At 42.2% G+C, this 27,296-nt stretch overlaps 1 protein-coding gene across 5 annotated transcripts in view; it reads left to right on the forward strand.

Annotated features, from left to right (window-relative positions):
* Positions 1-27,296, forward strand: part of TSC1 (TSC complex subunit 1) — a 50,989-nt gene that overhangs the window by 12,813 nt on the left and 10,880 nt on the right. For 3 of the 5 annotated variants that reach the window (XM_014863380.3, XM_014863381.3, XM_014863379.3), the window contains exons 3-18: positions 4,045-4,230; positions 5,416-5,519; positions 6,557-6,709; positions 8,982-9,126; positions 10,774-10,928; positions 11,326-11,399; positions 17,883-18,058; positions 18,756-18,871; positions 19,505-19,616; positions 19,925-20,043; positions 21,994-22,063; positions 22,522-22,626; positions 22,914-23,472; positions 24,830-24,873; positions 25,520-25,686; positions 26,554-26,736. In XM_014863380.3, coding sequence (XP_014718866.2) covers positions 4,125-4,230; positions 5,416-5,519; positions 6,557-6,709; positions 8,982-9,126; positions 10,774-10,928; positions 11,326-11,399; positions 17,883-18,058; positions 18,756-18,871; positions 19,505-19,616; positions 19,925-20,043; positions 21,994-22,063; positions 22,522-22,626; positions 22,914-23,472; positions 24,830-24,873; positions 25,520-25,686; positions 26,554-26,736 — 2,388 coding nt within the window. In that variant the 5' untranslated portion in view covers positions 4,045-4,124. The remainder of the gene's footprint in view (positions 1-4,044; positions 4,231-5,415; positions 5,520-6,556; positions 6,710-8,981; positions 9,127-10,773; positions 10,929-11,325; positions 11,400-17,882; positions 18,059-18,755; positions 18,872-19,504; positions 19,617-19,924; positions 20,044-21,993; positions 22,064-22,521; positions 22,627-22,913; positions 23,473-24,829; positions 24,874-25,519; positions 25,687-26,553; positions 26,737-27,296) is intronic. The other 2 variants (XM_070518454.1, XM_044778479.2) reach the window with 1 other exon arrangement.

The following is a 27,296-nucleotide window of genomic DNA, read 5'->3' on the forward strand; positions in this document are numbered from 1 at the left end:
CTTTATGTGAAAGTGAATATTCAGATATCAACGGTAATTCTAAATGCATGCATTGTTCACGTTACTGACACCATGTAGATTAGGTATAATGGTAGTGACATGAACATATGGTTATTGATCTTGCACACACACGGTTAAGGATGCCAGAAACGCTGCTGAAGTAGGCAGTTGATAGTTCAACTTTTAGACCTTCTGAAAACTAAGGCCAAACCAGATACTGGATTTTGGCCATGTATAGAGACTAAGACCTAACAGACAGTCAGCCACGCAAGGATGTGGGAGGTGAGCATTCCAAGGATAGAGGGAACAGTGGGTGCAAAGACCTTGTTCTTTCTCAAGGTTTTCCTGGATTTGAGAAGACTGAGACTAGAGCAGAGAAATGAAGAGGCAGAGTGGTGTCAGATGAAGGCAGCGGGAGGTTGGGAGTGCATAAATGGCTGAATCATGTGGAGCCTTGTAGACCAGTAGACCACTCTTGAGTTTGGCTCTTACTAGCTCCATGGGAAGCCACTGAATGATTTTAAACAGGAGAGTGGTAGATGTCTGATTTCCGTGTTTCAAAGCCTCTTGTGGTTATTTCGTGGCAAATGAATTGTACGGGAGCAGGAATACAAGTGGGGAGAGTAGTGAGGGAGGCTGCTCCTCCCTTGTCTCCCAAGGGAGAAGATGGGAGCTGGGACCGGGGCAATAATAAAGGGGATAGTGAGGTCGTGGGTTGGTAAGAGGTTAGATGTGGAAGTGGGAGTGGTAGAAGAGTCAAGAATGTCTCCTTCATGTTTGCTTTGGACTGATGGTTCTGCCTTTTGCTAAGATCCAGAAGACTGTCAGAGTGACATGTTTTGGGGTGGGGAGTGGGCATTGAAAGTTATGATTCTGTGATATAAGTAGCATCATCTATAGCACTGTACTGTGGTGTGTGGCCATTAAAGATAATATTAAAGTAAAAGGAATGTTGCTTTGGGATGTGGGATATAGAAATGTATTAACCCAGATGTTGACTTTTGGCTTCTCCTGTCTCCTATTTTCCACACTTGGTTACTTCTAAAGTGGAAGAGAGACTTTCCCAGCTGTAAGTGGATGCTCCATGTGCCTGTGCGGCTAAGCTTTAAGTGACTTTTCCCAGTCTGTCTTCCACAGGCTGTCAAGTGTATTTAACACGTATGCAGCTCATCCACCACCACCACATCCAGGTCAAACTGGTCCCTTCCCTCCTTGGTGCGCCCACTGAACCATGTCCATTTCCTTCTCGCACGCATATAATTCTTCGTTGCACTTGCTAGATCTGTCTTCCCTACTTAGCACCCTGCGCTTAGACCCTCAAGACATATTTGAATGAGTTTTGAAAGGAGAGATGTTCCAATCATGGGACTGATTGCAAAAGCTTATGATTTAACTCCCATGAGGGCTTTTTAGAATGTCAAAAATCCTTGAACTTGGGTCACTTAAATGAAGAATCTCACACAAAGACCAAGATTTTAATTTTTTCTGGGGATTAAAAAATATGGTCAAAAGAATTTCAGAGCTAAAGAGAAAAGCTTGTTGCCAAAAATGTTCTATTGTGTTTTAGATAAAACCTTGTTTTTCCCTTCTATAAAGCTTTTGAAAGAGTAGGCTCCAGAAACCAGACTTTCATACCTAAATTATATTTATAAACTGAAAAACAAGCTAGGTAGCCCAGGCCGGTCAGCCCTGATTATCGCCAAGTTGACTGGATGGGCGCCATCTTTGTTTAGAATTGAGCTCATGTCACTCTGCTCTGGGCTGCCTGCTTTTGGAGGAACAGCTCTGACATGACTGTCTTCTGAATACATAAAAAGCAAACTCAGAGTCTTGCTAGATTGAGACTAGGTAAGTGGCAATTTTATTGGAACAAAACCATACTTAAGAACAAAATACTTTTAAAACTATGAATTGCATTCTTTTTCACTAATTGAGAGTCATTTGTGATTTACTTAAGATAGAATTGAATGTGGGGGCTAGCTAGATAAATGTGCTATTAAAAAGTCATCTTGAAAGTGATGTCCCAAAGATTTTTATTGGTGTTCTTTCTGATAATATATGAGTACTACTCAGTCAGTGTGTGTTTGTGCCAGGTCCTGTGCTAAGTGTCTGGCACACGTTGTCTCATTGAATCCTCTCAATGAAAATAAACCCCGACAGGTTGGTATTATCTTCACGTAGATGTTTAATTTAATCTGACTCACAGTAAGGTGAAATGTGATCCTGTTTTCAGTTTTGAACTCTTATACAATAAAATCTTACCAGTTGTGGTCTCACATTTCTGAGCCGTTTGAAATTGACTTCCTCTGTGATTTACCTCCTGTAAGGTTTGTGTTTATAGGTGTGAGCCAGCAACTTCTTACGTCATGATTTGCTATCAAAAATGCATTTAGACGTTTTAGTTGATTTTTCTGGCTAATGTACTTATTATTCACCAAGAGCCAAATCACTGAATATGACCAGGTGGTAATTAAACGAGCAGATAGATGATAGTAAGTTAATACTCACCAGTTTCCAGGGTCATTGCTACCTTAAATTTGGCGTCCTTGCAGGAGGAGCTTAACTACTTAGTGGGATTTTTCTTTAGCGGAGTGTTTCTCAAACAGGGCCTGTATGTCACCCATGTAAGGATGACCTGGGGTGCATATTACAATGCAGATTCCTGAGCCCAAAATTCAGCTCTGGAATGAGCCCAGGAAACGGCATTTCTAACTAGCATCCCAGGTGGTTTTGGTATACCCTAAAGCTTGAGAACTGTTACTTTAGCTTATTCAAAGACAAGCAAATAGAAAATAAGAGTATATTTTGATATGGCTGCAAATGATATGTACAGTCACTGGCCGGGGAGCTGGGCTGGCTACATTCTGCTTTACCACGTGACCTTGGCAAAGTTATTTCTCCTTTTTGAGTGTCCATATTCTCATTTGTAAAATAAGGGTGATGCCTGCTCACCTCACTCAGTTGCCACAAGGGCAAAACCGTGAGTTAGCTTCATGTCACAGTGAAGCGCCTGGGCCTTTGGAGTCGGGCAGTCACGATTTAGTTCTCCCCTGGTTTTGCCTCTTGCTAGTTTGTGACCCTGAGCAAACGGCTTGATGTTTGTTTCTCTCCTTGTAAAATGGAGACAAAAGAACCCATCACACAGTGGTGGTATAAGGAGAGTATTCGATGATGGTTGTAGGAGGTGTGCAGTGCCTGTCTAATAAAGGGTAGCTCTTACTACTTGTTGAAAATGCGGCTTTACAGACCAAAGCGGGGAGAAGCAACCAGTTACAAATATGTGTAGTAACACTTGGGGAAAGAGCTACTTTTTTGTAGATGAAGATAGGGTGGCTGCTTCACTACCATAAACAACTGAGTTTCTTGCCACAACTAGTAGGACCCACAACTAAGAATATACAACTATGTACCAGGGGGCTTTGGGGAGAAAAAGGAAAAAAAAAAACCAGAACCCTGAGTTTCTGAAAGGTGAAAGTTTACCTTAACACCCGTGTTCATGCTGCTCCCCTGTAACTGAAGGCCTGTGCGTGTGTGATGGATGTCCAGGGTGAGGAGTAGCCCCCAAAACCGGAGAGACGATCCCTAGTTCAGACAAGGTATTGAACTTACAGACTTGGGACCTAACCAGCTATAGTAACTTTTAGACATTAATGGGATTGTCAAGAAGAAAACAGTATGCTTTTAGTTCTTTTTCTGAGAATAGTTCATGTACTTTTTACATCAGTGATTTGAAACATAAACACAGTCTTAGCCAAAACCTGGGGTGGAGTCAGAAGCAGGAAGAGAGCTTGGATTTGGTCTTGTTCTTAAGTCGCTGTGATGGTTTTGACTGGTAGCAGGTTTCTAGGTTTCTCTCTGATTGTTGTGTTCCAGAGAACTCTTCATAAATTTGTCAAAGATAGAATTATTCACACACCTACCTGCTTTTATCACCAAAGTTCTGTACAAACTTATTTGGACACATTCACCAATTTGTCTTTAGGTAATTTTTTGTGGGGAAAAATGGGGCCATTTCGTCACACTGTTCATCTTCCTTTTTCTCAGTCTGGTAGTGGCACCAATGAAGAGGCCTCAGAGTCTTTAACACACGTCCTGGACCCGGCACAGCCCATTAGTGTAAGATAATGGCCCAACAAGCAAATATCGGGGATCTCCTCTCCATGCTGGATTCTCCCGTGCTGAGTGTGCGTGATGACGTAACAGCTGTCTTTAAAGAGAACCTCACTTCTGGTAAGGAAAATCGCATCCTTTTTAGCTTGTCTGCAAATCTGGAGAGATTGACCTATACAGGTGACTAAAATTCCGCTGTTGAATTTTGGTTTTCATCTTCTGAAGAGAGTCTCTAAAAACCACCAAAAAAGAGCATACATTGGTGGATTTACTCTGTATGTGTTTGAAGCTTTTAGTTATGGACATATTCAAGCATACACACAATCACATAAGATGAGAATCACGTAATGAATCCCCTGAACCTGGTGCCAAGGTTTCTGCCATTATTTCGTCTTACCTCCCTGACTCGCCCAACCCAAATATTTTAAAGCAAATCCCAGATATAGCATTTCTTCTATAAATCATATATGTGATTTTGAATATAAAAAGTGCTTAACCTCTCTTTAATGAGATAAATACAGATTTAAACAGTACCTTTTCTGGCTTACCAGGTTCGCAAAAATCAAATATTGATCATAGAAACGGGTGCTGTTAGCAGGAGAATAAATTGGTGTTCAGTGTTTTTGGAGTATCTATCATCGATTTAAAACATGTACCATCTGGCCCACCTACAAGGATCTGTATTTCATTATTTCCTTGAAAGAAATAATAGTGAAAAATTGGAAAAACCTAAATGTCCTTCAGTAGGTGACTGGTTGTATTAATTACTTAGAGTCATGCAGTGTAGCATTAGGAGGAGAGTAAAGAGAATGAAGCAGGACGTAGGTGCTGCCATGGGAATGTATCTACAACGCCTCGTTAAGGAGAAAAGAACACGCCTGGGGGGCTGTGTGTGTGTGAGAGCGATTATACACGTAGGAGGAGGTTTGAAAGGACGTGTACAAAGGCAAGGGTGTTTCTCTCTGAGGAGTGGGTTGGGAGGCAGGTTGTGAGGAGGACTTCCACTTTATGCACTTTCATACGATCTGAACTGTTAACAATAGACGTGGATCATTTTTGTAATTAAAAAAGCAATAAAAAGGAAATAGCATTTCATGTGCTTTTATGGACCTTTAGGCAAATAAACTTAGGATTATTCTGTCGTTAAGCCTAAATTAATTTAAGGAAGCAGAAATCCCACGCTTCATATAACCTTGGATGGCATATAAAGAAACATTTCTAGATCTTGTGACTGGCAACTCTTTGAGGTAAATTTAGAATGTTAAAAGAAAATAACTCTTATAAACTGCCCTTTTCTTCATTTAGACCGTGGTCCAGTGCTTGTAAACACCTTGGTGGATTATTACCTGGAAACCAGTTCTCAGCCGGTGTTGCACATCCTGACTACCTTGCAGGAGCCGCATGATAAGGTAACTGGTGGAATGGGAGAGTAGAGCGTTCACTGCGTTCTCTGTGAGCAGTGTGACAGCTTCTGTGCAGACCCACTGCGCAGTCTGTCCAAGCTTTCTCCTTGGACTTCCGTATGCAACAGATGACACTGTTCCCCGATTATAACTTCATAGAAAAATAATTTGCAGGGCCTATGTTTCCTGAAAGGTTTACAGTGTAAAGCACATTTCAGAGGCTTTTTATGGTCTTACTGTTTAAAGATATCCTGTGATCCCAGTATTATGGTTGTACAGTGACAATTTGATCCATAAGTTACTCATCTTTAAACCCCTGCTTTGAATAGGAGTTGTAGACTTCTAATTAGTATGGGAAAATCTGCCAGTGCAGGTAACTAACGGGGCTAATTGATGAGTCAGGCACTTGGAGGGCTCCTTTGTGTTTGGTTTTTGTTTTTATTTTTGTTGGTAGTAAATAGCTAACAAAGCGTTGTAATTGCAGGCTTTGGTAAGTCTTGCATTTGTAATGCGAGTGACTTCACTAGGCTTTGAAGGCCTTGCCATTGTGTGCCTTTTCCAGTACATATTGTTTTTTTTTATTCTGGGCTGAATTTTAGCTTCTACCTGATTTATATTTGGGGCCAAACTGTGTAAACTGGGCTCCCATAGCAGTAATAGCTTCCACAACCTACCACAAGCTTGGGACCAGTGGTTATTGAAACAAGTGGCCTATTTGTACCTCAGAAAGAAGGCCTACAAAGGAGTCCCCTCTCCTTGCAGACTAATATTATGGGGGTCCTTTTTCAGGACTTGCAAGCTGGCTGCCCTCTCTCAGGTCAAAGGCAGCAGTGTTTTGTTTGCTAACGTGGTTTTGAAAAATCTTTTGTTTGCTCTCTTGACCTGCTTGACCTTTGCTTTACATCGAAGGGAGACTGGAGGGACTGGAGTGCGTCCCTGCTGCTTGCGCTTGGGTTAACTTCGTACACTCCTCTGAGGATTTCCCTTGGTCCCCCCACCCAGCTTTGTTGAGTTATATTTCCCTTGTTCTTTTACATTTTTAGCACCTCTTGGACAAAATGAATGAATACGTGGGCAAAGCGGCCTCCCGGTTATCCACCCTCTCGTTGCTGGGGCACGTCATAAGACTGCAGCCATCTTGGAAGCATAAGCTCTCTCAAGCACCTCTTTTGCCTTCTTTACTAAAATGTCTCAAGGTACAATGTTTGTAAGGACTTGAACAAAATGGCTTTGTGAGTAGAATTGCTGAAATTTTGAGTAACTTCAAGCAAGCAAGCTAGATGTTAACTTTGAGTGTTTAAAAACATCTGGGCATTTGATTTTTCTTGAGCGTAATGTAGTCCAGAGTTGGTGAGGAATGTAGTCAGGCTTAGTGAGTAAGTTCTTAGTGCATCACTGTGACTGTCAAATATCTTTTGTCCAAGCAAATGTGGTAACATTTCAGTCGGATTGGTTCCTTGTGATGTTCTTCCAACCCTCTTCGATTTCATCATCTAGCCTTCCCTCAGTTAAAAACATACTGCTTTCTCTTTGGGAAGCCCCATTTCTAAATCCTCTTTTGGCTAATAGGAAAATGGCTGAAAGGCTCTTTTAACCATTTAGAAGCATGTTCTAGTTGCATCTACAGTTAAGGTTTTGTTGATATAAGGCCTGCTGAGTTGCATTCTACTTTTTTGCACTAAATTTAGTGCATTTTTCTACACAGGGAGTCAAAACCTAAATAGAACTTTATGATTTTAGTTTTTACAGTAGCTTGCTGAAATACTCAGGGCTATTTGCTTAATCTGTTTTAGTTCCTGGACTTGTTTTCTATCTATAAAATGAGAAAATGTGGTTAATATTAACTGCCTGTACCTCACAGAGACATGACAATATCCAGTAGTATTTGCTCCAGGATGGCAGTACCTTTGGGTTCATCTGATACAGCACCATGCAAATTGATTTTTGTCTTTGCCAACGAGGGTAACCGTTTTATTATCCCTAGAGGTGGGTCCCGAGGAGTCACGTTAGTAGGCTATCATAAAAATGTGCGTTTAATTAAGGAAAAACAGGAGCAATTTTAAGTTTAATTTTTTTAAGTGAATAGATTGATGAGAATGTAATCCAGTTTTGAGGCACACCATTTAGTTCAAATTGCAAAACACTTATCTTTCCTGAAAGGGTAAGCCTTGAAAATTACTCATGGGGCCCAGCCCCGTGGCACAGTGGTTAAGTGCGCACGTTCCGCTTCGGCAGCCCGGGGTTCATTGGTTCAGATTCTGGGTGCGGACATGGCACCACTTGGGCGCACCATGCTGTGCTAGGTGTCCCACATATAAAGTGGAGGAAGATGGGTATGGATGTTAGCTCAGGGCCAGTCGTCCTCAGCAAAAAGAGAAGGATTGGCAACAGTTAGCTCAGGGCTAATCTTCCTCAAAAAAAAAAAACCATGAAAATTACTCATGGACTATTAATTACCCAAGCCTTCAGTTAGAATGATATGATAAACGAAATTAGGGTTAATCTCTTTTACTGGAACTCATTATATGTTCTTGTTATATATTCTTGATTCTCCTACCCATGTTTTATGTTCTTACCAGATCTCAGCTGTAACAAAAGGCTTGGGTGCTTGATGTAAAAACTAAATATACGTAAAACTATTTCCAGACTCATAGATTCCATTTTTAATGGAATAATGAATGTCTTAGGCTGCATGGTAGTCTTTTGGTTAATATCTTGTTTCTTAAATCTGAGTTCCAGTTTCTTGGCCAACATTCGTTATTTCATTGTGGGTCATGTGAGCTGCTGGAGCTCGTCTCAGCTGATTCATTGTTTGTGGGGTATTAAGTATCTTTAATTAGCCTAAAGTTATATGACTTGATATTAAACTGTAGACACAGTCAGAGGTCACTATATCTTCTTTTATTTGATGATCTCTAAATCCTGCTGTGAAGGTGAGCCATTAAGTAAACTTGTTCGTGCTATGCTAATTTTTTCTTAAATTATATGTCTTTTATAGTCCTTAAAAAAATTGTGAATTACTTCTCAACAACTTGTGTTTTTTTAATTGATTAACAGAAACTAAATGTTTTAGAATGTGGTTGAATGAAAGAAAACAGCAGCGTTCCTTTTTTCTGTTAGAAAGCTGCTTCTCATGCTTCCCTCCAAGTGCTGTAAATAGGACATCCTCAGGCTTTGGGACTAGTCCCCAGGCCAAGTGGAAGCTCCTTTGCCGGATGGGTTTGTCCAGGTGTATCAGAAGTGGTCCTCGCAGACTCGTTACAGTCGAGCTGGTCCTCCGTAGTTTTTCTGTTGAGTCTGTTTCAGCGTTGTCCCCCCAAAACCCTTAGGGATAGGGCAATGAGTCTGTGGGTGAACCTCTAGTTGTGACTCCCCTCAGGATTTAGAGCCTCTTCTTGTGCTGGCAGTGCTGATTCTAATGCTGCGCCTGAAAGGTGTTTTCTTCTTGCTTGACCTTTCCTTCTACAGACGGACACCGATGTCCTCGTCCTCACAACAGGCGTCTTAGTGTTGATAACCATGCTACCCATGATTCCACAGTCAGGGAAGCAGCACCTTCATGATTTCTTTGATATTTTTGGCCGTCTTTCGTCATGGTGTCTGAAGAAACCAGGTAGAGATCTCTGTATGTACCTGTCATACCCTACCAGGTGAATGCTTTCATTATTGATTAACAGGTCGTGAGCTGTAAGGGAAGGACATGTAGAATTTTATAGCTGAAATGGGTGGCTGTCGGCAGTTGGGTGAGGAAATACCTTGGGTGCATCCACTGTAGGCACAAATAAGAAGCATGACTATTGAGATACCTTCCTTATTCTAGTGACTTAAAAGGATTAGTTGTCAGAGAAACTGAGTGGTAGGGTGTAAAACTTCCTGATTTTCAGTAAACTGAAAAATTCAATCTATGTCATAGTAGTATAAGACTAAGCTTGTGGAACATTTGTGTCTTACTCTGCTGTTCTGTTGTGGCAGAACACCAGCTTTGGTTCTGAGAACCTGTTCATTGTATATGTAGAAGGAAGCGGGAAATGCAGCATTTCCTACTTAGTATTCTCGTTTTGAACACAGTGGGATTTTTTTTCCACATCGGCAGGTAGCACAGCTCTATCAAAAGGATTCAGAGGCTATAAGCATGTGAAATTTAGAATCTTTTGGAAATCCCAACATGAGATATTCCTGTGGAAAGGGTGGAATGTGTAAGCCCTGTGCAACTGAATACTGTGGCTTCCTGTACAGGTTTAAGTTAAGAAGTGTAAGGCCCATATGATGCCAGCTTATTTAGTATGCTCCTGTTTGGGGGAGGGGAAGGGTCTGTCCATTATTATGGAGGAGCTTTATGTATACTGTGGACTTGGGGGTTTCCATAGGGTCTAGATAAGGCTAGATTAAGTTTTAAATTTTTCCTGCTCTTTTATTTAGCTCCTTAAGCTAATTTCAGGATGATAGTTTTATCATTCTATAGTTACAAATCTGCATAGCTCAGACTACATATGGATTTTGAAACAGTCTCACATGTTTGTTCCACACATATTTGAATGCCTGTCATGTCCTGAGCACAGTGTGAAGTACTAAGGGTACAGAGGTGAGTGAGACAGTGCTGTTCTCAAGAAATGCACGCTGACTAGGGCAATGGAGAAGCAGAATTACAAATTTCACGGAGAGCAACTATCATTATAAACGTAGTTCTGGGGGCTGGCCCGGTGGCACAGCGGTTAAGTGCCCACGTTCCACTTCAGTGGCCTGGGGTTTGCCAGTTCGGATCCTGGGTGTGGATATGGCACTGCTCGACAAGCCATGCTGTGGCAGATGTCCCACATATAACGTGGAGGAAGATGGCGCGGATGTTAGCTCAGAGCCAGTCTTCCTCAGCAAACAGAGGAAGATTGGCAGGAGATGTTAGCTCAGGCCTAATCTTCCAAAAAAAAAAAGGTACTTCTGTATTGTGAGAACGTCTGGGGTCCATTTTAAGGGATGACTGGAGAGGAGGGCTGAGATCGGATGAGTAAGTGTGTTTATGGGTCACTCTAAGTAGACTGGAGTTTATCCAAAGGCCATAGGAAGCCATTGAAGGATTTTAAATGGGAGTGTCTGGTGTGTTCGTACTTGCGTTTTAGAAAACCACACTCTCTTGTTCTCTTTGGAGCGAGGTGGGAGTATGCGTAAGTGAAAAGTTGTGTTGGCAGCCCCGCATTCATGTCTGTTTTATGCGCATCGTCTTGTGTCCAGCTAAGAGTCTCCTCTCAACGGTTTCCTTTTTTAGGCCATGTGACAGAAGTCTATCTTGTCCATCTCCATGCCAGTGTTTATGCTCTCTTTCATCGCCTTTATGGAATGTACCCTTGCAACTTTGTCTCCTTTCTACGTTCTCACTACAGTATGAAGGAAAACTTGGAGACTTTTGAAGAAGTGGTCAAGGTAAATGAAAACTGCTCATTTATTTGATACTTAGCATACTCTGTAGATAGGCTGCATATATATCTTTTGTATGAAGTGCTAGACAGGGAAATTTTGAAAAGAAATTCAGTCTTTCCCTCAGTCTGCTCCACCCCGCTTCCCTGCAGCCCTAGGCAATCACTGATCTACTTTCTGCCTTTATAGGCTTGCCTTTCCTGGACATTCCATTTAAATGGAGTCATATAATATGTGGTCTTTTGTGACTGGCTTCTTTCACTTAACACAGTGTTTCCAAGTTCATCCATGTTGTAGCACGTATCAGTACTTAATTCCTTTTTATTGTCAAATAAATATTCTGTTGTGTGGGGATACCATAGAAATTAAGCCTTTTATAATTTGTCAACCCAAACTCTTCTAGCCAATGATGGAGCATGTGCGAATTCATCCGGAATTAGTGACTGGATCCAAGGACCATGAACTGGACCCTCGAAGGTATAGAAACTAAACTAGCACAGAATTTTACAGAATTTCTTGAGATTGAAAATGTGGTCTAGGAGATGTCTCTACTGAGGTCTTATTTGGGAATATAGGTTCTTCTACTCATAGAATTGTTCCTTTTTGAAGAACTTGTACAGCAGAAACTTTATATGAGTCTAGAACATGTTCCTCCTGGAGAATTAAGAACTCAGTTAGCCAAGTAGAGGAGGCTGCAGTGCAGATAAACCTGCCTTGCAGAGCCCTGGGAGGGCTTGCAGCTAAGTGGCACCAGTGATTATGTGAGGCAGGAGGTGAGGTGTGTGGTTGAAAACAAGTGGGCTGTGGAAAGTCTGGATATCCAGTGGTTGGACTCCCTGGGTCCCTTTGTCCATCCTGTATAGCCAGGCAACTACCGTGATCCATGGGCCCTACAGAAGTTCCCAGGTTTATTCTCTGGAGAAACTGAGCCTGCGAGCCCCTGATAGAGGATGCCAGGCAGGACAGAGGGTGGAGCTGAGTCAAGACTGAAAAGCAGGGCATGAAATGAAATTTTACGCACTACTTTTCTCTGCCTGGCAGCCAGGCTTATGCTTTCCAGGCGGGGACTGGAGCCTTTCTGGGGAAACCAATCCACAGATATTGACATTTGGGGATCTCGCACTGGCTGGCTCACTGCCTGATCTCCTTGCAGTGAATCTCATCTCTCCGCAAACCTACCCTCTGCCATGCAGAGGCTCAGTCAGCTTAAAGAACTTCCTGTGAGATACGTGTAGTGAAGTCTAGAAAATGTGTATGTAAAGTGTAGTAACAAAACTTGAATACCTGTGTTCGTAGCCCCCACCCAGCTTACAAAATGGAACCTTACCCTCCCCAGTTGCCACCATCTCTTCTCCCCGTTCCCTGTCCCACCTCAGAGACAACGACTTTTCTTGCTTTTATGTTGATCATTCTCTTGCTTTTTAAAATAATTTTACCACATGTATTGTTTGGTTGTGAAAAGCTAATTAGGAAGCAAAGCCTGGGTAAGGAAAGGGCAGTCTTGTCACCATTAGATGAAGGTTCCCAGGAGACGAGAGGAAGAACCTCTCATGTCTGAGTGTCTGAGTTTTGGTCCACTTCTCCTTCCTTGAGAGTTTTCAGGAGCCCCTTCTGGGGAAGTTCAGTGGGCAAGGACATGCATGAGTCCTGAGAAACATAAGACTTAACCCCAGTCAGAGCAGCTGCCAAGGCCTATCACCAGAGCCAGGTCCTGGATGTGCAGAGAGAGCAGACTGCTCTGTTTCCTGCTTCCAGGAGTAGGTCAGAGCGGAAGCCTTCTGTGGGATGAGATGAATGTCCTCCGCTGATCCAGGCGGAGAGGGAGAAGAGGAGCTTAATCAGTGCATAATCAAGACAAAGTACAAAGTCGTCTAGGCCAGGGTCACTTAGACGCTCTGTCCCTCAGGTAAAAAGATAGGATAGTGGCAGTGGGAACCTTAGTGATGGCCCGCAACACGCCTGTCTCTTGGCATGTCTATTCTGACCTGGACAGGTGTCTTTTGTGCCTTAGGGCACAGCTGTCTGTCATCTTATTCTCTGGGACTTCCCTTTGCCTCTCTTCTGTGCAGGATCTCCCATTTCCTGTGTCTTACATCTTCTTTCTTGATTTGCTCTAGTTTTCATGGAATACATCCTGGAGTAGCTTTTAGAGAAAGGAAGCAGTTATTTGGCTGGGCATAGACTTCTAGGTAGGGAGTTATTTTCATTCAGCAGTTTGAAGGCATTATTCCGTTGCCAGCTTGCTTCCATTGTTGCTCTTGAAATCCAAAGACATTCTGATTTCTGATCATCTGTATTTGCTGTATTTTTCTCTGTGGGAGCCTGTAGAGTCTTCTCTTTATTCTCATAATATTCCGAAATTTCCTGGTGATGTCCCTTAGTATGAATCTGTTCTCATTGTTCTGTCTGGAAACTCTTATCTTTAAGTTCTAGAAAATTTTCTTTAATTATTTTGTGCTTGATTTCCTTTCCTCCGTTGTCTGTCTGGAACTCCTAGTGTTCAGATTGGGACCTACTGGAGTGTTCTCTGCTTTTCTTTGCTCTCCTGTTTTTCCTTTCTGCTCTTTTATTATACTTCCTGAAGATTTACTTATGTTCAGCTTTTAATCCTTCTATCATAGTTTCATTTCTATCCCCATGTTTTTAATATCTAAGAGCTCTTTTTTGGTCTTTGAATGCTGCTTCTTTATAGTAGCCTGTTTTTGTTTCATGGATGCAATCTCATGTCTTTGAGAATCTTGATAGTTGTTTGGTTTTGGGGTTTTTTTTTTAGGTTTTCTTTTCCCTACATAATCTGTTTCTTCTAAGGTGCTTTTTTGTTGTTCTTTTTAAATTGGTGAGGCAAAAATATGGTAATCTGCTTCTGTTTGGGTGAGGAGACTAAAAAGCTCTGGTCGTGGTGTGGGTCTTGCTGACTTTGAGCTTGCTTGTATGTTGATCTGAGCATCTATTGGGGATACTGATGTCAGTATTGTTTTCCTCTTTAACTGGTCACGTTTTTTTTGAGAAGAGTCTTCTGCTCTCTAGCCTGGGGAGAGTCTGGCTGCTGCTGGGAGAAAAGGCTGGTGGTGGGGAGGGGTCAGTGGTCTTGGCATTCAGGATGTACAGTCTCACTTAATCCCTTTGTTTGAATGATACTCAAGCCTCAACTATTTCTGGAGTAGCTCTGTCTGAAAACTCTCTGTTTGTCTGTCTGCAGAGAATAGTCCAGATTTCTGATGAGGAAAGGGCTGCTGCTGGGAGCACAGAGTTGAGGGGATATCTTGGGAATTCAAGTGCTCCTCAAATAGCTGTTACTCCATCTTCCTGTTTTCAGCTGCCCTCACCTACCTGTCAGTCATCTCCAGTGCCAGAAGTACTTGATGCTATCAATTCTTTAGCTTTTTAAGGACTCTGCAGTGTAAATCAGATTGACTTTTAGCTTTGAAACATCAGCAGCTTAAGATTTTGCTTTCTTTGATTTACTAAGTCAGTTAGCGTTTGCCTGTCTGCTTTCCCGTTTCAAAAACTTGTGGTGCTATTCTCTCTTCTCCCATTCTTCGTGTAAGTTTATATTTAAAAGCAAACAAATAAATTCTTAACTATGGACTCAGTGGGGTTTTGGGAGGCTGTACACTTGGCTGTGTATGTTCAATCCACTGTATTAGCTTGGAAGCCTCCTAGGTCAACTTCCTGAGCCTCACTCACCTTGGATATGCAGGGAGTATCTGGATTTTGAAGAAAGCTGTAACACAAAAGACAAGAAACCAACGTAGAGAGGAGAAAGAGCTAGAAAGGAAAAATGACAATACAGAGAGCAGAAGAAAGTGTCTAGAATAGCTACAGAGATGAGGCATTTATTTGTGCATGTAAGGTCAGAATGCCACAGAAGGGAACATTGAGAGACTAAAGAAGGAACTCTTGAAAATTAAAAATGATAGCCAAATTAAACATTTCAGTAAAAGAATTGGAAGATAAAATTAGGACTATCTTAGAAAACAGAATCAAAGGATAGAGATGAATAACATGAGATGAAAGATAAGAAATTTAAATTAGTTGAGAAAGTCCAACATCCAATAAAAAAGTTAAAAAGAGAGGAGAAGACTTTGGTGAGGGAAGAAATGGTGAGAGAAAGAATACAAGAAAACTTCCCATACGAGCACAAATAATGCAAGCAAATAGAATAATCTAAGAATTGAGGGACATGAGTTTCCAGATGAAGGGGCTTACCTAGAGCCCAGCTCAGTCAATGAAAAAGAATGCTACCGAGTCTCAGCGTGAAATTTCAAAACACCAGGATAAACCTTTCAGAGAGAAAGATCAGAAATCAGAATGGTTTTAGCTTGTGAAACACCTTCAAAATTGAGAGAAAAAGGTTTCCAACTTAGAATTCTCTCCCTAGCTCAATTGCCTATCAAGTATGAGACATTGTTAGATAAGCAAGGACTCAAATTTACCTGCTGTATACCCTTCCTTAGCTAACTACTGGAGCATGTGTTCCACCACAACTAGAGTAAAATGAAGGAAGCCATAGAGTCCAGGAAACGGGGACCTGACTTAGGACCACGGTCAAGGGAAGTCTCAGGATAACACTGTGCAGCGGTGCTAAGAACAACCGGTCCAGCCTGACGTGGGAGAGAGGGGGCTCCAGAACGGAGCTCTTTAAGCAGAGGGAGAATAATTCTAGTAGACTGTTTGCATATCATTATGTAAAAATTATATTAGGCATTGTTTCAGAGCTGGTAGAGTAAGTTTAGGAAGAATTAGTAATAGATACACAGAGGAAGACTGAGGAAAAGAAACAGAAAAATTCAAACTCCAGGACAAACTAAATTGAACAAAAAAAATATTATCATAGTATACTCTTCAGCTCAGCCATGACTAGTAGTACTTACATAGTCAGAATAATTGTTGAAAACCGATTTTGAAACCATCAGCGATATACTTATTTTGAGAGCAGTGGGGAGAAGGGAAAAGGATATGGGGAAGTGACCTAAATCCTCATGTACCATAATAGGAAGTTAAGAGATGATGTTTAAAATTCATACATCAAGAAATTTAAAGTTATGGCATATTCTTTAGAAATATGTAGGTAGTGTAACAGTTCGGCTAATGCAACTGGAAGCAGCTGCCAGAGTGGTTGAGGGGAGAGGCATGGGAGGTACCTTTTAATACTATATTGACTTCTTAAACTACTGTATTTCATTGAATCTAAGATGCCATTGCATATAGGATGTACTTAGATTTTATGTATATCTGAGAAATTAAAAAATGCCAAATAAACTAACACACAACTGATTAGACTATACTTCCCAGTTTCAGAGATGTTAAAATATGAAAAGTCCCTTTAAGAATCAAGAAAATATTGTAAGTGGATATCTTACTTTGATTAAAATAAAACATTTAGATGTATTCCTACTTTATTATGATTCTCATTTTCTTCTCTAAAATCAATCTTCCTATGTGTACATACGCATCCTGACTCTTGCTCTCACTTAATCACTTTCCAGTCATGCTGAGAATACGTAAAGAGGAGACTGCCACCCATAACACAGGTATCTCAGCCAGCGAGAACCTGCATAGTGACCAAAGATGCAACTCTAAGATTGAAGGCTTCCTGTAGGGCTGCTGCCTTATTTTCTCTCCAGGCCCTGGGGTCTTTTGTTCTGTATTTAATCCCACATTTTCAGCATCTAAGATTTAATGATGAGCATTCTAAAACAGTTGTGTAGGATCGGATGTTTTATGAGGGCAAACCCATGGAGTGCCCTTACTGCTGCTGGGCTGTTTTTCTGTCAACTTTGGAATGTGATGATAAGAATCTCTGTTGGATTGCTAATTACATAGAAATATATATGGTGAAATTGTGTTGTCTGAGAGATAGTTTATCCTCGAGCAGGTAAATCTTGTACGAATTATTAGGGCTTTGTAGAACATTTGGCAAATACTGAACAGGTGAAAGAAGAAAAGAAATTTTATCCATACCTGCAGTTCTTTTAATTTGAATACTTAGTGTGGTCGTATCTATCTATCTGTGGGTGTATCTCTGAGTAATTTTATATCCTTTATTCATTTAAGATTATATCCTGAACATTTTAGGTCACTTACTAATTTTTGAAAGCATGATTTTTAAAATCAACTCTAGTAAGGTCTAATTTACATACAATAAATTCATCAATTTTGTTAAGTTTTGATGAAAGTCACAGTCAGGATAAAGAGCGTTTCATTGCCCAGAAAGTTCCATCATGCCCTTTGTGGTCAGTCCCTTCCTCACTCCTGGTGGCCATCGACCTGCAAGCATGCTGCTTCATGGTAGTGTAGTAAGTTTCCTCTCTAGAGGGCCTCCCTTTGGGTTCTTCCCTCTCCTCTGTCTACCACGAGCGGTGCTGTGCTCGTTGTTGCTGTACATCTTGAGGTATGTCTATTTCCATACATTTCCATAAATTCTTACAAGTGGAACTGTGGATCATATAACGGGAATCTTTAGGCAATTTTTTAAGTATCCTTGTAGGCTTTCTCTAGGTTTGAGTCTGTCTGTGCTATATTCTGGTCTGGGGATGGATCAGAATCCTGAGGCTTCGACAGGTGACCTTAAATAAGCCTCAGTCACCTGGCAGTGTCCAGGTCTCCCTGTTCTTTGATTGCCTTTGTTCCAAAGGGGATTGTTCCCCTGGTGACTGGTCTGCGTAGTTTGTGTTCTACTTTGAGGCTATGACTAGTCTTTTGTGGATGAAATTTTTGTTTCAGATTAGTTTCTGATAACTTGATATAACCATTTTAATAGGGAAGGTATAGGTTTGTAAAATGAATGGCTGATTCTTTATGTGCTAGCACTGTTTACTACTTGAGCTTATGTGGTTCTGCCTTGGTCTTCGCTAATCATAGTTCAGGGGCTGGCCTGGAGTTAGCACTCTTAAGTATTTGATTGTTTGATTGAATGGATCACAGCTTGCATTTCTTGCCTTTCATTGCCTTTTACAGGTGGAGGAGATTAGAAACACATGATGTTGTAATAGAGTGTGCCAAAATCTCTCTGGACCCTACAGAAGCCTCATATGAAGATGGCTATTCTGTGTCTCACCAAATCTCATCCCGCTTTCCTCATCGGCCAGCTGACGTCACCGCCAGCCCTCATGTTGACACGCAGAATAGCTATGGTAAAAAGTGACTTTGGTACTTATCTGCTTTACAACTTTGTCTCTGGAAAGCACTGTTTATTTTCATTGACTTTGTTTTCTTTTCCTAGAATAAGACTTAGTTCAGCTCCTAGGAACTGTTTCCCAAATATTTAAAATTTGAATTTGCCTCCATTTTCTCCTGATTAAGCCCTCCTTCAAGTTTAATTGAGAGCACTGTGTCATTGATCTCCTACCTGATAGTATGCCAGCAGACTTGGGGATGTGTCTTCAACACGTAAAGGGAAAATGGTTTGAAGATTTGACTTCTGGGCCCCTCCTCATAAGAGAATCTTTCTACTTTGCAGATACTTCCAGTGAGGCCCTCTGGGCTGTAGTGTTGACACAGTTTGAAGGAGTCTGGGCAATTTAGAATTGGTTTCATATAAAAGTTGGGCTTATCTGTAGATAGCAGCCACTGGAGTTGCCATCCACGTTGAGCTTTTTCAGGTTATCCTGAAGCTTAACTAGACATCAAACCTTACTGAACTTTATTTCCAGAGTGTTTAAGAACCTTTTAAATGTTACTGTGTCTTCAAGGATGTCAGGAGTCCCCTCACATTTTTTAAATATAGAGAATTGAATAGTATCAAGTGGGCCAGGGGACCATACTTTTTTTTTTATCAGGATATTCTAAAACCACACACTAACCCCATGTGTTCTTTCCCTTTCATTTTAGGGAGTGCAACTTCTACCCCTCACTCCATTTCTCGGCTGACATTGTCAAATACGCCAGGGCAGCTACCTCAGACTCTGAGTTCCCCACCGACACGGCTGTTAACTGAGCCGCCACAAGTATGGTGTCAAATAGTGTGCCTGCTTTCTTCTCTGCTTGCTGGTGATGCTGACCATTTGGGTCAGGATTTAGCATTTGGTTGGGAAAATCTCACACTGCTCATTTCAGGAGTTATTTTTAAGAATATGTGATATTAGCAAAGAAAGTTACTGTTGCCGCTCGAGTTTCTCTTGGAGTCTAGACTTACAAAATGCGACTGGTCTTTTTTTTAATTGAGGTAAAATTGGTATATAACATTATGTAAGTTTCAGGCATACCGCATTATAATTTGACATCTGTATATACTACACAGTGATTACCACCAAAAGTCTAATTTCCATCCATCACCGTAAAATTGACCCCCTTCACCCATTTTGCCCACCCCCCAGCCTCCTTCCCCTCTAGTAACCACCAGTCTGTTCTCTGTACCTGTGAATTTGTCTTCATTTTGTTTGTTCGTTTGTCTTGTTTTTTTAGATTCCACAGATGAGGGAAATCATCAAAATGCAACTTGTCTCTTGATAAAGCTTTAATAAGATGGCTTTTTCCAGTTGAAAAGGCTAAATTTAAAGTGACCGTGGGTCACAGACATAAACCTTGGGGATGATTTGGTATTCATTCCTCGTCGCTGACATGCCTTCTTAACTTCCCAGGCTACTCTTTGGAGCCCATCTATGGTTTGTGGTATGACCACTCCTCCAACTTCTCCTGGAAATGTCCCACCTGATCTGTCACACCCTTACAGTAAAGTCTTTGGTACAACTGGTATGTGTGTCTTAGGTTGGATTTGGTTGGTTGGTCTGGGCCTGCCTTTTATGACAAGGGACTGTCTCTTAGATCTAACAGTGAGTTTGGGGGCCTCTTGCAGCAGTAAGCCTGTTTTTGACACTTAATGCAAACCTCTGGGGCTTTCGGAACACGTACATGAACCTAAAAAAAAAAAAACCTGATCTTCTTCCCCAGAAAGCTAACTCTAGCAGCTTTCTTCCCAGTAATAATTAGCCTGAAAAAAATTCAGCAGTTTTTCTAAGGGTTAGGCTGATTGTGTATATTCTGTCTTTGTCTCTGTGCAGGTGGAAAAGGAACTCCTCTGGGAACCCCAGCAACCTCCCCTCCTCCAGCCCTGCTCTGCCATTCAGATGAGTATGTGCACATTTCACTCCCGCAGGCCACCACTACACCTGCCAAGAAGGTATGCTCGGGCTTGTCCCTCTCCCTAAGCACAGTGCCCCCTTGCAGCCTCACTTTGTGAAGCCTATTATGCTGGATAGACTTTTGACCTGAAATATGATGGGTTTGAATCAGAACAATTGAAAATAGACTAACCAGCTGCTCTCAAAGTGTGATCTGCTGACCCCTCGGGTCCCAAAACCCTTTTAGGCGACCCACTGGGTCAAAACTGCTTTCATTGTAATCTAAGTAAGCTGTTGTTTGCCTTGTTTACTGTGTTGGCATTTGCACGCATGGTACAGAAACAGTGGTGGGTGAAATGGCGGACCCGTCAGCACAAATCACGGCAGGCAGCACGCTGTCCTAGTAGCATCACGTTCTTCTTTGATGTGTTCTTTCAGTTTAAAAGAAGAAAAGAAAAACAATACCACAACTTAAGACTGTTCTATAGAAAGCAGTAAAAATTATTATTATTTTTTTTAATTTTTATTTTTTTCCTTTTTCTCCCCAAAGCCCCCCAGTATATAGCTGTATGTTCTTCGTTGTGGGTCCTTCTAGTTGTGGCATGTGGGACGCTGCCTCAGCGTGGTTTGATGAGCAGTGCCATGTCCGCGCCCAGGATTCTAACCAACGAAACACTGGGCCTCCTGCAGCGGAGCGCACGAACTTAACCAGTCGGCCACGGGGCCAGCCCCAGTAAAAATTATTAATTTTATTAAATCTAGGCCTTTGAGAAGATATATATTTAATATTCTTTGTGATAAAATAGGAAATATGCATAAAGCACTTGTACTGCACACCCAAGCGTAGTGGTCACCTCAAGCGCTTGTGCAGTTATTTAAGTTGAGAACTGAACCAGCTGCTTGTTTCCATGGAGCATTAGTTTTGTTTGAAAGAACAACTAACTGACAAACTATGGTTATTCACACTTGAGTATTTGGCAGGCAGTTAGTTTCTTAAATGACGAACTGAGTCTGTCACTTCAAGATAAGCAACTGACAGTATTTTTTGCCAGTGATAAAATTTAACTCTCAGGTGTAATTAGAGTATTAAAAACTGGTATCTGCCACCATGAGCTTGCTAGCTTCCCTGAGACTTTTATGATAAGATTGAAAAGTCTTGAGAAGCTTGGTTTATAATTTGAGTTTTTGCTATTGTACAATGAAATGTTTCAACATTTGGAAGATCTGCATAACTTCGTGAGCCAATATTTTCTAACTGTCCAGCGTTTGATGTTACAGAATCATGTGTCGGTAAAAGGTACATTCAGAGTGCAAGGTAGACCAGTGCATTTTAACACAGCGTGAAAAGTTAATTGCCATAGTTTCAGGGGCCACGTTGTAAGTAACCTTTAAGAAATTACTCCTTGTCAGGTTTTGGTGCAATATCAAAAATGGTTATCCACAGTTAGCTGAAAAGTCTGTTAACATATGTTTACTTTTTACAACCACTTATCTGTGGGGCCCAGAATTTTCTTCATATCCTTTGCCCAGAATAACAAATTGCAACAGATTGAATGCAGAGGCAGATTGGAGAACCCGGCTTTCTTCCATTAAGCCAGATATTAAGGGAGATTGCAAAAATATAAAACAGCTCCCCTCTTCTCACCAGTTATTTTATTTTTGTTTTGGGAAATATAGTTATTTTTCATAAAAGTATATGCTATTTATGTTTACATGTAATGAGTTTGTTATTTTTAAGTGAATTAATAAATATTTTTAACATTTCTGTTTTAATTTTTAATAAGTAACTATCAATAGATATAACCATATAAACAAAAATTCTTGGGATTCTCAATAATTTTTTAGAATATAAATGCATCCTCAGACCAAACAATTTAAGAACCACTGGGCTAAACTTTAACCTTTTTTATAATGTGCTAAAATTTTAGACATTTAGGATATTTGTCTTACATTAGAGAACATGTACACAATTTTCTGCTTTGTGATATAAATGGTACCTATCTTTTCAGGAAGAGAGAACAGATTCTGCAAGACCTTGGCTACATAGGCAACATCACCTTCCGAATGACAGAGGACCAGGTAAAATCTTTGGGTAACGCTAGACCTTGCTTCTCTCTTCTTGATAGGTTCTATGTGGAAACAAGGAAATTCTGAAACACTGCAAAACACTGAAGCCCGGAGATAGTGAAACATGTAATTAATTCTGAAAGCTAACCTCATAATAACATCAAAAAAAGCTTTTAAGCTATTGCAGTGAAGTACCTGTATTTTAAGCTGGTCAAACTGTGGTTTTATCTGTTCTCTGAGATATTAAGAGGGGAGAGTTTTGTTTTCTCTGGGGTTGTTTTTTGGTGCCTTTAATTAGATTATTTATATCTTAGCTTTCTGTAGTAGCTCCAGGAGACAGCCGTTTCCAGCCTTCTCTCCTCAGCAGGAGGAATCATTATAGGCATGTTCTATTACAGTGTAAGCAGTTTTACAGTTATGGGGATTACCAGCATATTCCTTTGACTTGACTTGTCTTTGTTTCTCTTTAGAAGAGCTACCTGGCAGCAAAGGTTCTGTCACTCTAAGTGATCTTCCAGGGTTCTTAGGTGACCTGGCCTCTGAAGAAGATAGTATTGAAAAAGATAAAGAAGAAGGTAACGTGTGTGGGATTCTGGGCTTGTACGAAATTGCTATGATTTGATTAAACCCTCATTCTGCCCTAAAACCGGGATTTAGTATCCATGTTCACAGGCTTGTTTGGTTTTTCTTCTCTTGAGTAAGGAAGATGGGAGTTTTATTCTGGGTCGTATGCCAGGCAAAGGGATACTGCTTTTTATCTGTCCCTCAGGGTGGCACATGGCAGCATGCAACCCCACACTGCCCAGCCTTACGCAAATGGCCTATTTACCATGATGTCTCTTGTCTCCCTCCCTTCTCTCAGCGGCAATATCTAAAGAACTCTCTGAGATCACGACGGCCGATGCTGAGCTCCTGGTTCCTCGAGGAGGTTTTGACTCTCCCTTCTACCGGGACAGTCTCCCGGGCTGTCCGCGCAAGACCCATTCAGCCGCCTCCGGTCCTCAGGGCACCAGTGCGAACCCTGAGCCTTTAAACTCCTCCCTGGACAAGCTCGGGCCTGACACACCAAAGCAAGCCTTCACTCCCATAGACCTGCCCTGTGGAGGCTCCGAGGAAGGCCCTGTCGGGAACAGGGGGCGCCAGGCTTCTCTGGAGACCAGTATCCTCACTCCCAGCCCTTGTAAAATTCCACCTCCAAGGGGAGCAGGCTTTGGAAGTGGGCAGCCTCCCCCATACGATCATCTTTTTGAGGTGGCATTGCCAAAGACCGCCCATCATTTTGTCAGCAAGAAAACCGAGGAACTATTAAAGAAAGCAAAAGGAAATGCCGAGGAAGACTCTTGGCCCTCTACCTCCCCAGTGGAAGTGCTGGACAGGCTGATCCAGCAGGGAGCAGATGCTCACAGCAAGGAGCTGAACAAGTAAGGCGCTTTCGCTGTTTCCTTTTTCTCTAAACATTCAACGTTGTTACAAAATACAGAAAGCAGAAGGATGGAAACAGGAGTCATTCTTTGTGCTCTCGTCAGAGGCAGCTGGTTCTCCTCTGTTTGGCCAGACGTCCATCCAGGCTGTTGCCTTTTCATATACATGAATGTATATATCCTCCATATGTGCATGTTAAACTGGGACAATTCTTAGATAACATTTTCTTTAAAAATGAGCTTTTAGGGGCTGGCCCGGTGGCACAGCGATTAAGTTCGCACGTTCCGCTTCGGCGGCCCGGGGTTCGCTGGTTCGGATCCCGGGTGGGGCCATGGTACCGCTTGGCATGCCATGCTGTGGCAGGCGTCCCACATATAAAGTAGAGGAAGATGGCACAGATGTTAGCTCAGGGCCAGTCTTCTTCAGCAAAAAGAGGAAGATTGGCAGCAGATGTTAGCTCAGGGCTAATCTTCCTCAAAAAAAAAAAAAATCCTTTATACATAGGCCCGTTTGTACTTTGAGGCAACTCAAATGCATTTGCAGTTGCTCTCTGAAAATTTGAGGATTAGGTTATGGTATTCTAATAATATAGGAATTTTTGTCACAGTGTCTCCTTCTCTAGCTACAGATTTTTCTTTTTCTATTTTGGTAACATAGTTCATTAAATGGAAGATAAAATCATCAGCATTTCAATGCAAGTTCAGGGTGGCTTGCCCCAGCCCCGGCCCCGCACACGAGCTTTCTTAGACAGGGACCTCTGTGAGACGCTGTTCCAGCACTGCTTTGGTTCCCTTTCTCAAAGGTTACCCCGGGAGGGGATTCGGGAAGCGCTAGTCCAAAGTTTGAATCCTCGGCCGTTTCTAAACAGGTTCTTGGGAATGTTAGTTTTAATTTTTCTTCTATATAATAACCTAAGGTGGAATTTGACAGAGATTGTACTATTGAAGATTCCTCTTTTTGAATGAGGTTTGGTATAATAGGCTCAGGTAAATTACCTACTTTTTTCTTAAACTTGGCTGCTCCCTGTGTATTTCAACAGCGATGGTGGACAACAACTCTTGGTGTGTTCGATCACTCAGCGGCCTTGGCGAGCTGGCTGAGAAACATAGGCCGCAGTGTGAGGTCCCAGTTAGGGCCTGTTGCTGGAGGCTTGGTCATGCTTAATGGGGGCATATCCCTTCCAGTCGCTGTATGGCTCCTCCTCTAACTCCATGGGGACTTTGAGTTTGGAACTGTCCTATGCCATTGCCCCTTTTGACCACAAGGAAGTGACCTAACCTTGCTCCAATTAAAAGTCCAGATAAGTGTTTTCTAGGTAAGATTGGTAACATTGTTACTCAAAACCTTTCTTCCTAGGTTGTCTTTACCCAGCAAGTCTGTCGACTGGACCCACTTTGGAGGTAAAGTTGTTACTTTAGCTCCACATCAGGCCCATTTGGATCCTGCTTGGTTGTTTCCTTTTCTGTCCTTGAAGGAGGTGTGCCCCATAGGAGACATCTCCCCTTTGCTGCTGCTCCAGCCAGGTCATCTGCTTGGCTAAATCGTATATCAAGTGTTGCAAGTCACCATTTCCTATCTTTGAAAAGTGACGAATATCACGAGCTTGAGAGTAGAAGTGCAGGAGGTGCAGACCTCACACCAGGCTGCCCTAGAGCGGACCCCAGTGGAGGCGGTGGTGCTGGAGGGGTCCTAGAGGAGAGCGGCCCGGGAGGAAGAAAAGGAGTCTTCTGTAAATGGATAAATGTGTGCATATACATCTAGATACATGAACATCTCTCTATGCATTCGCTCTAGGTGTGTGGGCAAAAGCAGATATTCCCACATTATACCCCTGTGTGGTCCTTAAAAAGGGAGATAGGTAGTAAATACTTTTCCTCCCTCTCCTAAGGAATGACTCTGTTGGGAACCAAGTGGTCATTTGCAAAGTGAGTGGTGGTTTGTTTCTTAAAGAATTGTGTTTCTTAAGCTAACAGAACCGTGGGCAGGGGCTTCATTGAACGATATGTAAAAGGCATCTCTGCCACCCTCCCTCTGCTTTAAAATCAGGCTCTCCTCCCTCAGATGAGATCCGCACTCTCCGTAACCAGTTGCTTTTACTGCACAACCAGTTACTCTATGAACGTTTTAAGAGGCAGCAGCATGCTGTCCGGAACAGGCGGCTCCTCCGCAAGGTGATCAAGGCAGCGGCTCTGGAGGAGCACAATGCTGCTATGGTGAGCGTGCTGGGGACTGGGGGGAGGTGGAGTTCATGGCGTGTTTTGTTGTGGGTCCGCATGATGGTTTGTAAAGAGCAGCAGTTGAGCTGCGGTCTAGTTCTGCTGTCTGGTCTGCCTTGAGGCAGGTCTTTAGTCTCTGAGGTGAAGACGTGAGCAGCTAGATCTCTGAATTCCCTTGCAACTCTTGGAAACCGTGGGGATGAGTGATTCTTTGTGCTTGTTTCTTGGTAGTTGACTGTGATGATAACAGAGTCAGAAGATTATTTTGTGTCTCCAATTGTGAAACCAGCTCTGCTGAAACTCTTTTATGGCAGAAAACTTGTGGCAGAGTTGTGAAGCCAGGCAGACCTGGAGATTGAGCCTTGGCTCTACCACTTATTGCCTTAGGAAAGTAATTCAGCCTCTCGAAGCCTCTGTTTCCCGTTGTATAAAAGGGGAACAATAATAGCGGCGCCTGCTTTTTCACTGCGGTGTTAGAAGTCAAGTCCGTGAGCACTTGCCCGGTGCCTGGCGCAGGGTGAGTGTTCAGTGGCCCTTCATCACTCCTGCGCCCCTCGTCGGTTCCATGTCTTAGAGGTCTTATTCCAGTGCTGCTGGTTGGGACTTGCGAAGGTATTAGGAACAAGGTGATCCCTGAGAAAAGTTCTTTAAGCAACTTAGGATCCTTTGCCAGTGTGAAATTTGGTAACCCTTGACTTAAAGCTGAATTAGACAGTAGTGAGCCGTCAGATTCTGGGCCTGTGGTTGCAGTTTCAGGGCAGCATATTACTGTTTAGAGGAAACATTTGCAGCATGGATTAAACTTGAGCGTCACTGCACACGTTGGAAGGCAGCTAAAATGATGGCATCTTTGGTCTCTGCTAGAAAGACCAGTTGAAGTTACAAGAGAAAGACATCCAGATATGGAAGGTTAGTCTGCAGAAAGAACAAGCCAGATACAGTCAGCTTCAGGAGCAGCGAGACACAGTGGTGACCCAGCTCCACAGCCAGATCAGACAGCTGCAGCATGACCGAGAAGAATTCTACAACCAGAGCCAGGAATTACAGGTACCAACTGCAGCCCCTGGCAGGGTCAGCCAAGAGAGGGCGTGAATGCGCCTTATTCGTCTTAGCTGGGATGAACTGCTTCTCTGAGATCTGGCAGGTAGCTTTCACATCAGTATACTTTATTTAGGCCTGAGGTCTCTTAATTTGTGGCTCCCTTAGCACGTCAGTCATTTTTTCCCTGGCACTCTGCAGCCAGAAGAGACAACTAATAGTTCTGCTTATTAAGTACATCTAAATAACTTAGTGACAATTAGTAGCTGTTTGAAAATAGTACATATAAATGTTTTAAATTTCATTTTTAAATGACCACAATTACTTCCCAATGCTTTGTGTGCGCCTGTTGGGTACTGCATAGTCTCAGACCTTGGAATCAGATCGGACACTGATACCCTCATTTCCTGTTTCACATTGGTTTTTGCTTGGTGATGTTTATCGCAGTAACCACATAAAGCCCAGCTTTGCAAAGATATGACACCATCCACAGGCATGTAGCCCATCCAATACTGAAACTGAACTACCTCCAGTTAGTAGTTCACATGATGACCTACAGATGTCACTGT

Source organism: Equus asinus, chromosome 10 (genome assembly GCF_041296235.1).
Source record: "Equus asinus isolate D_3611 breed Donkey chromosome 10, EquAss-T2T_v2, whole genome shotgun sequence".
Classification (NCBI taxonomy): Eukaryota; Metazoa; Chordata; class Mammalia; order Perissodactyla; family Equidae; genus Equus; species Equus asinus.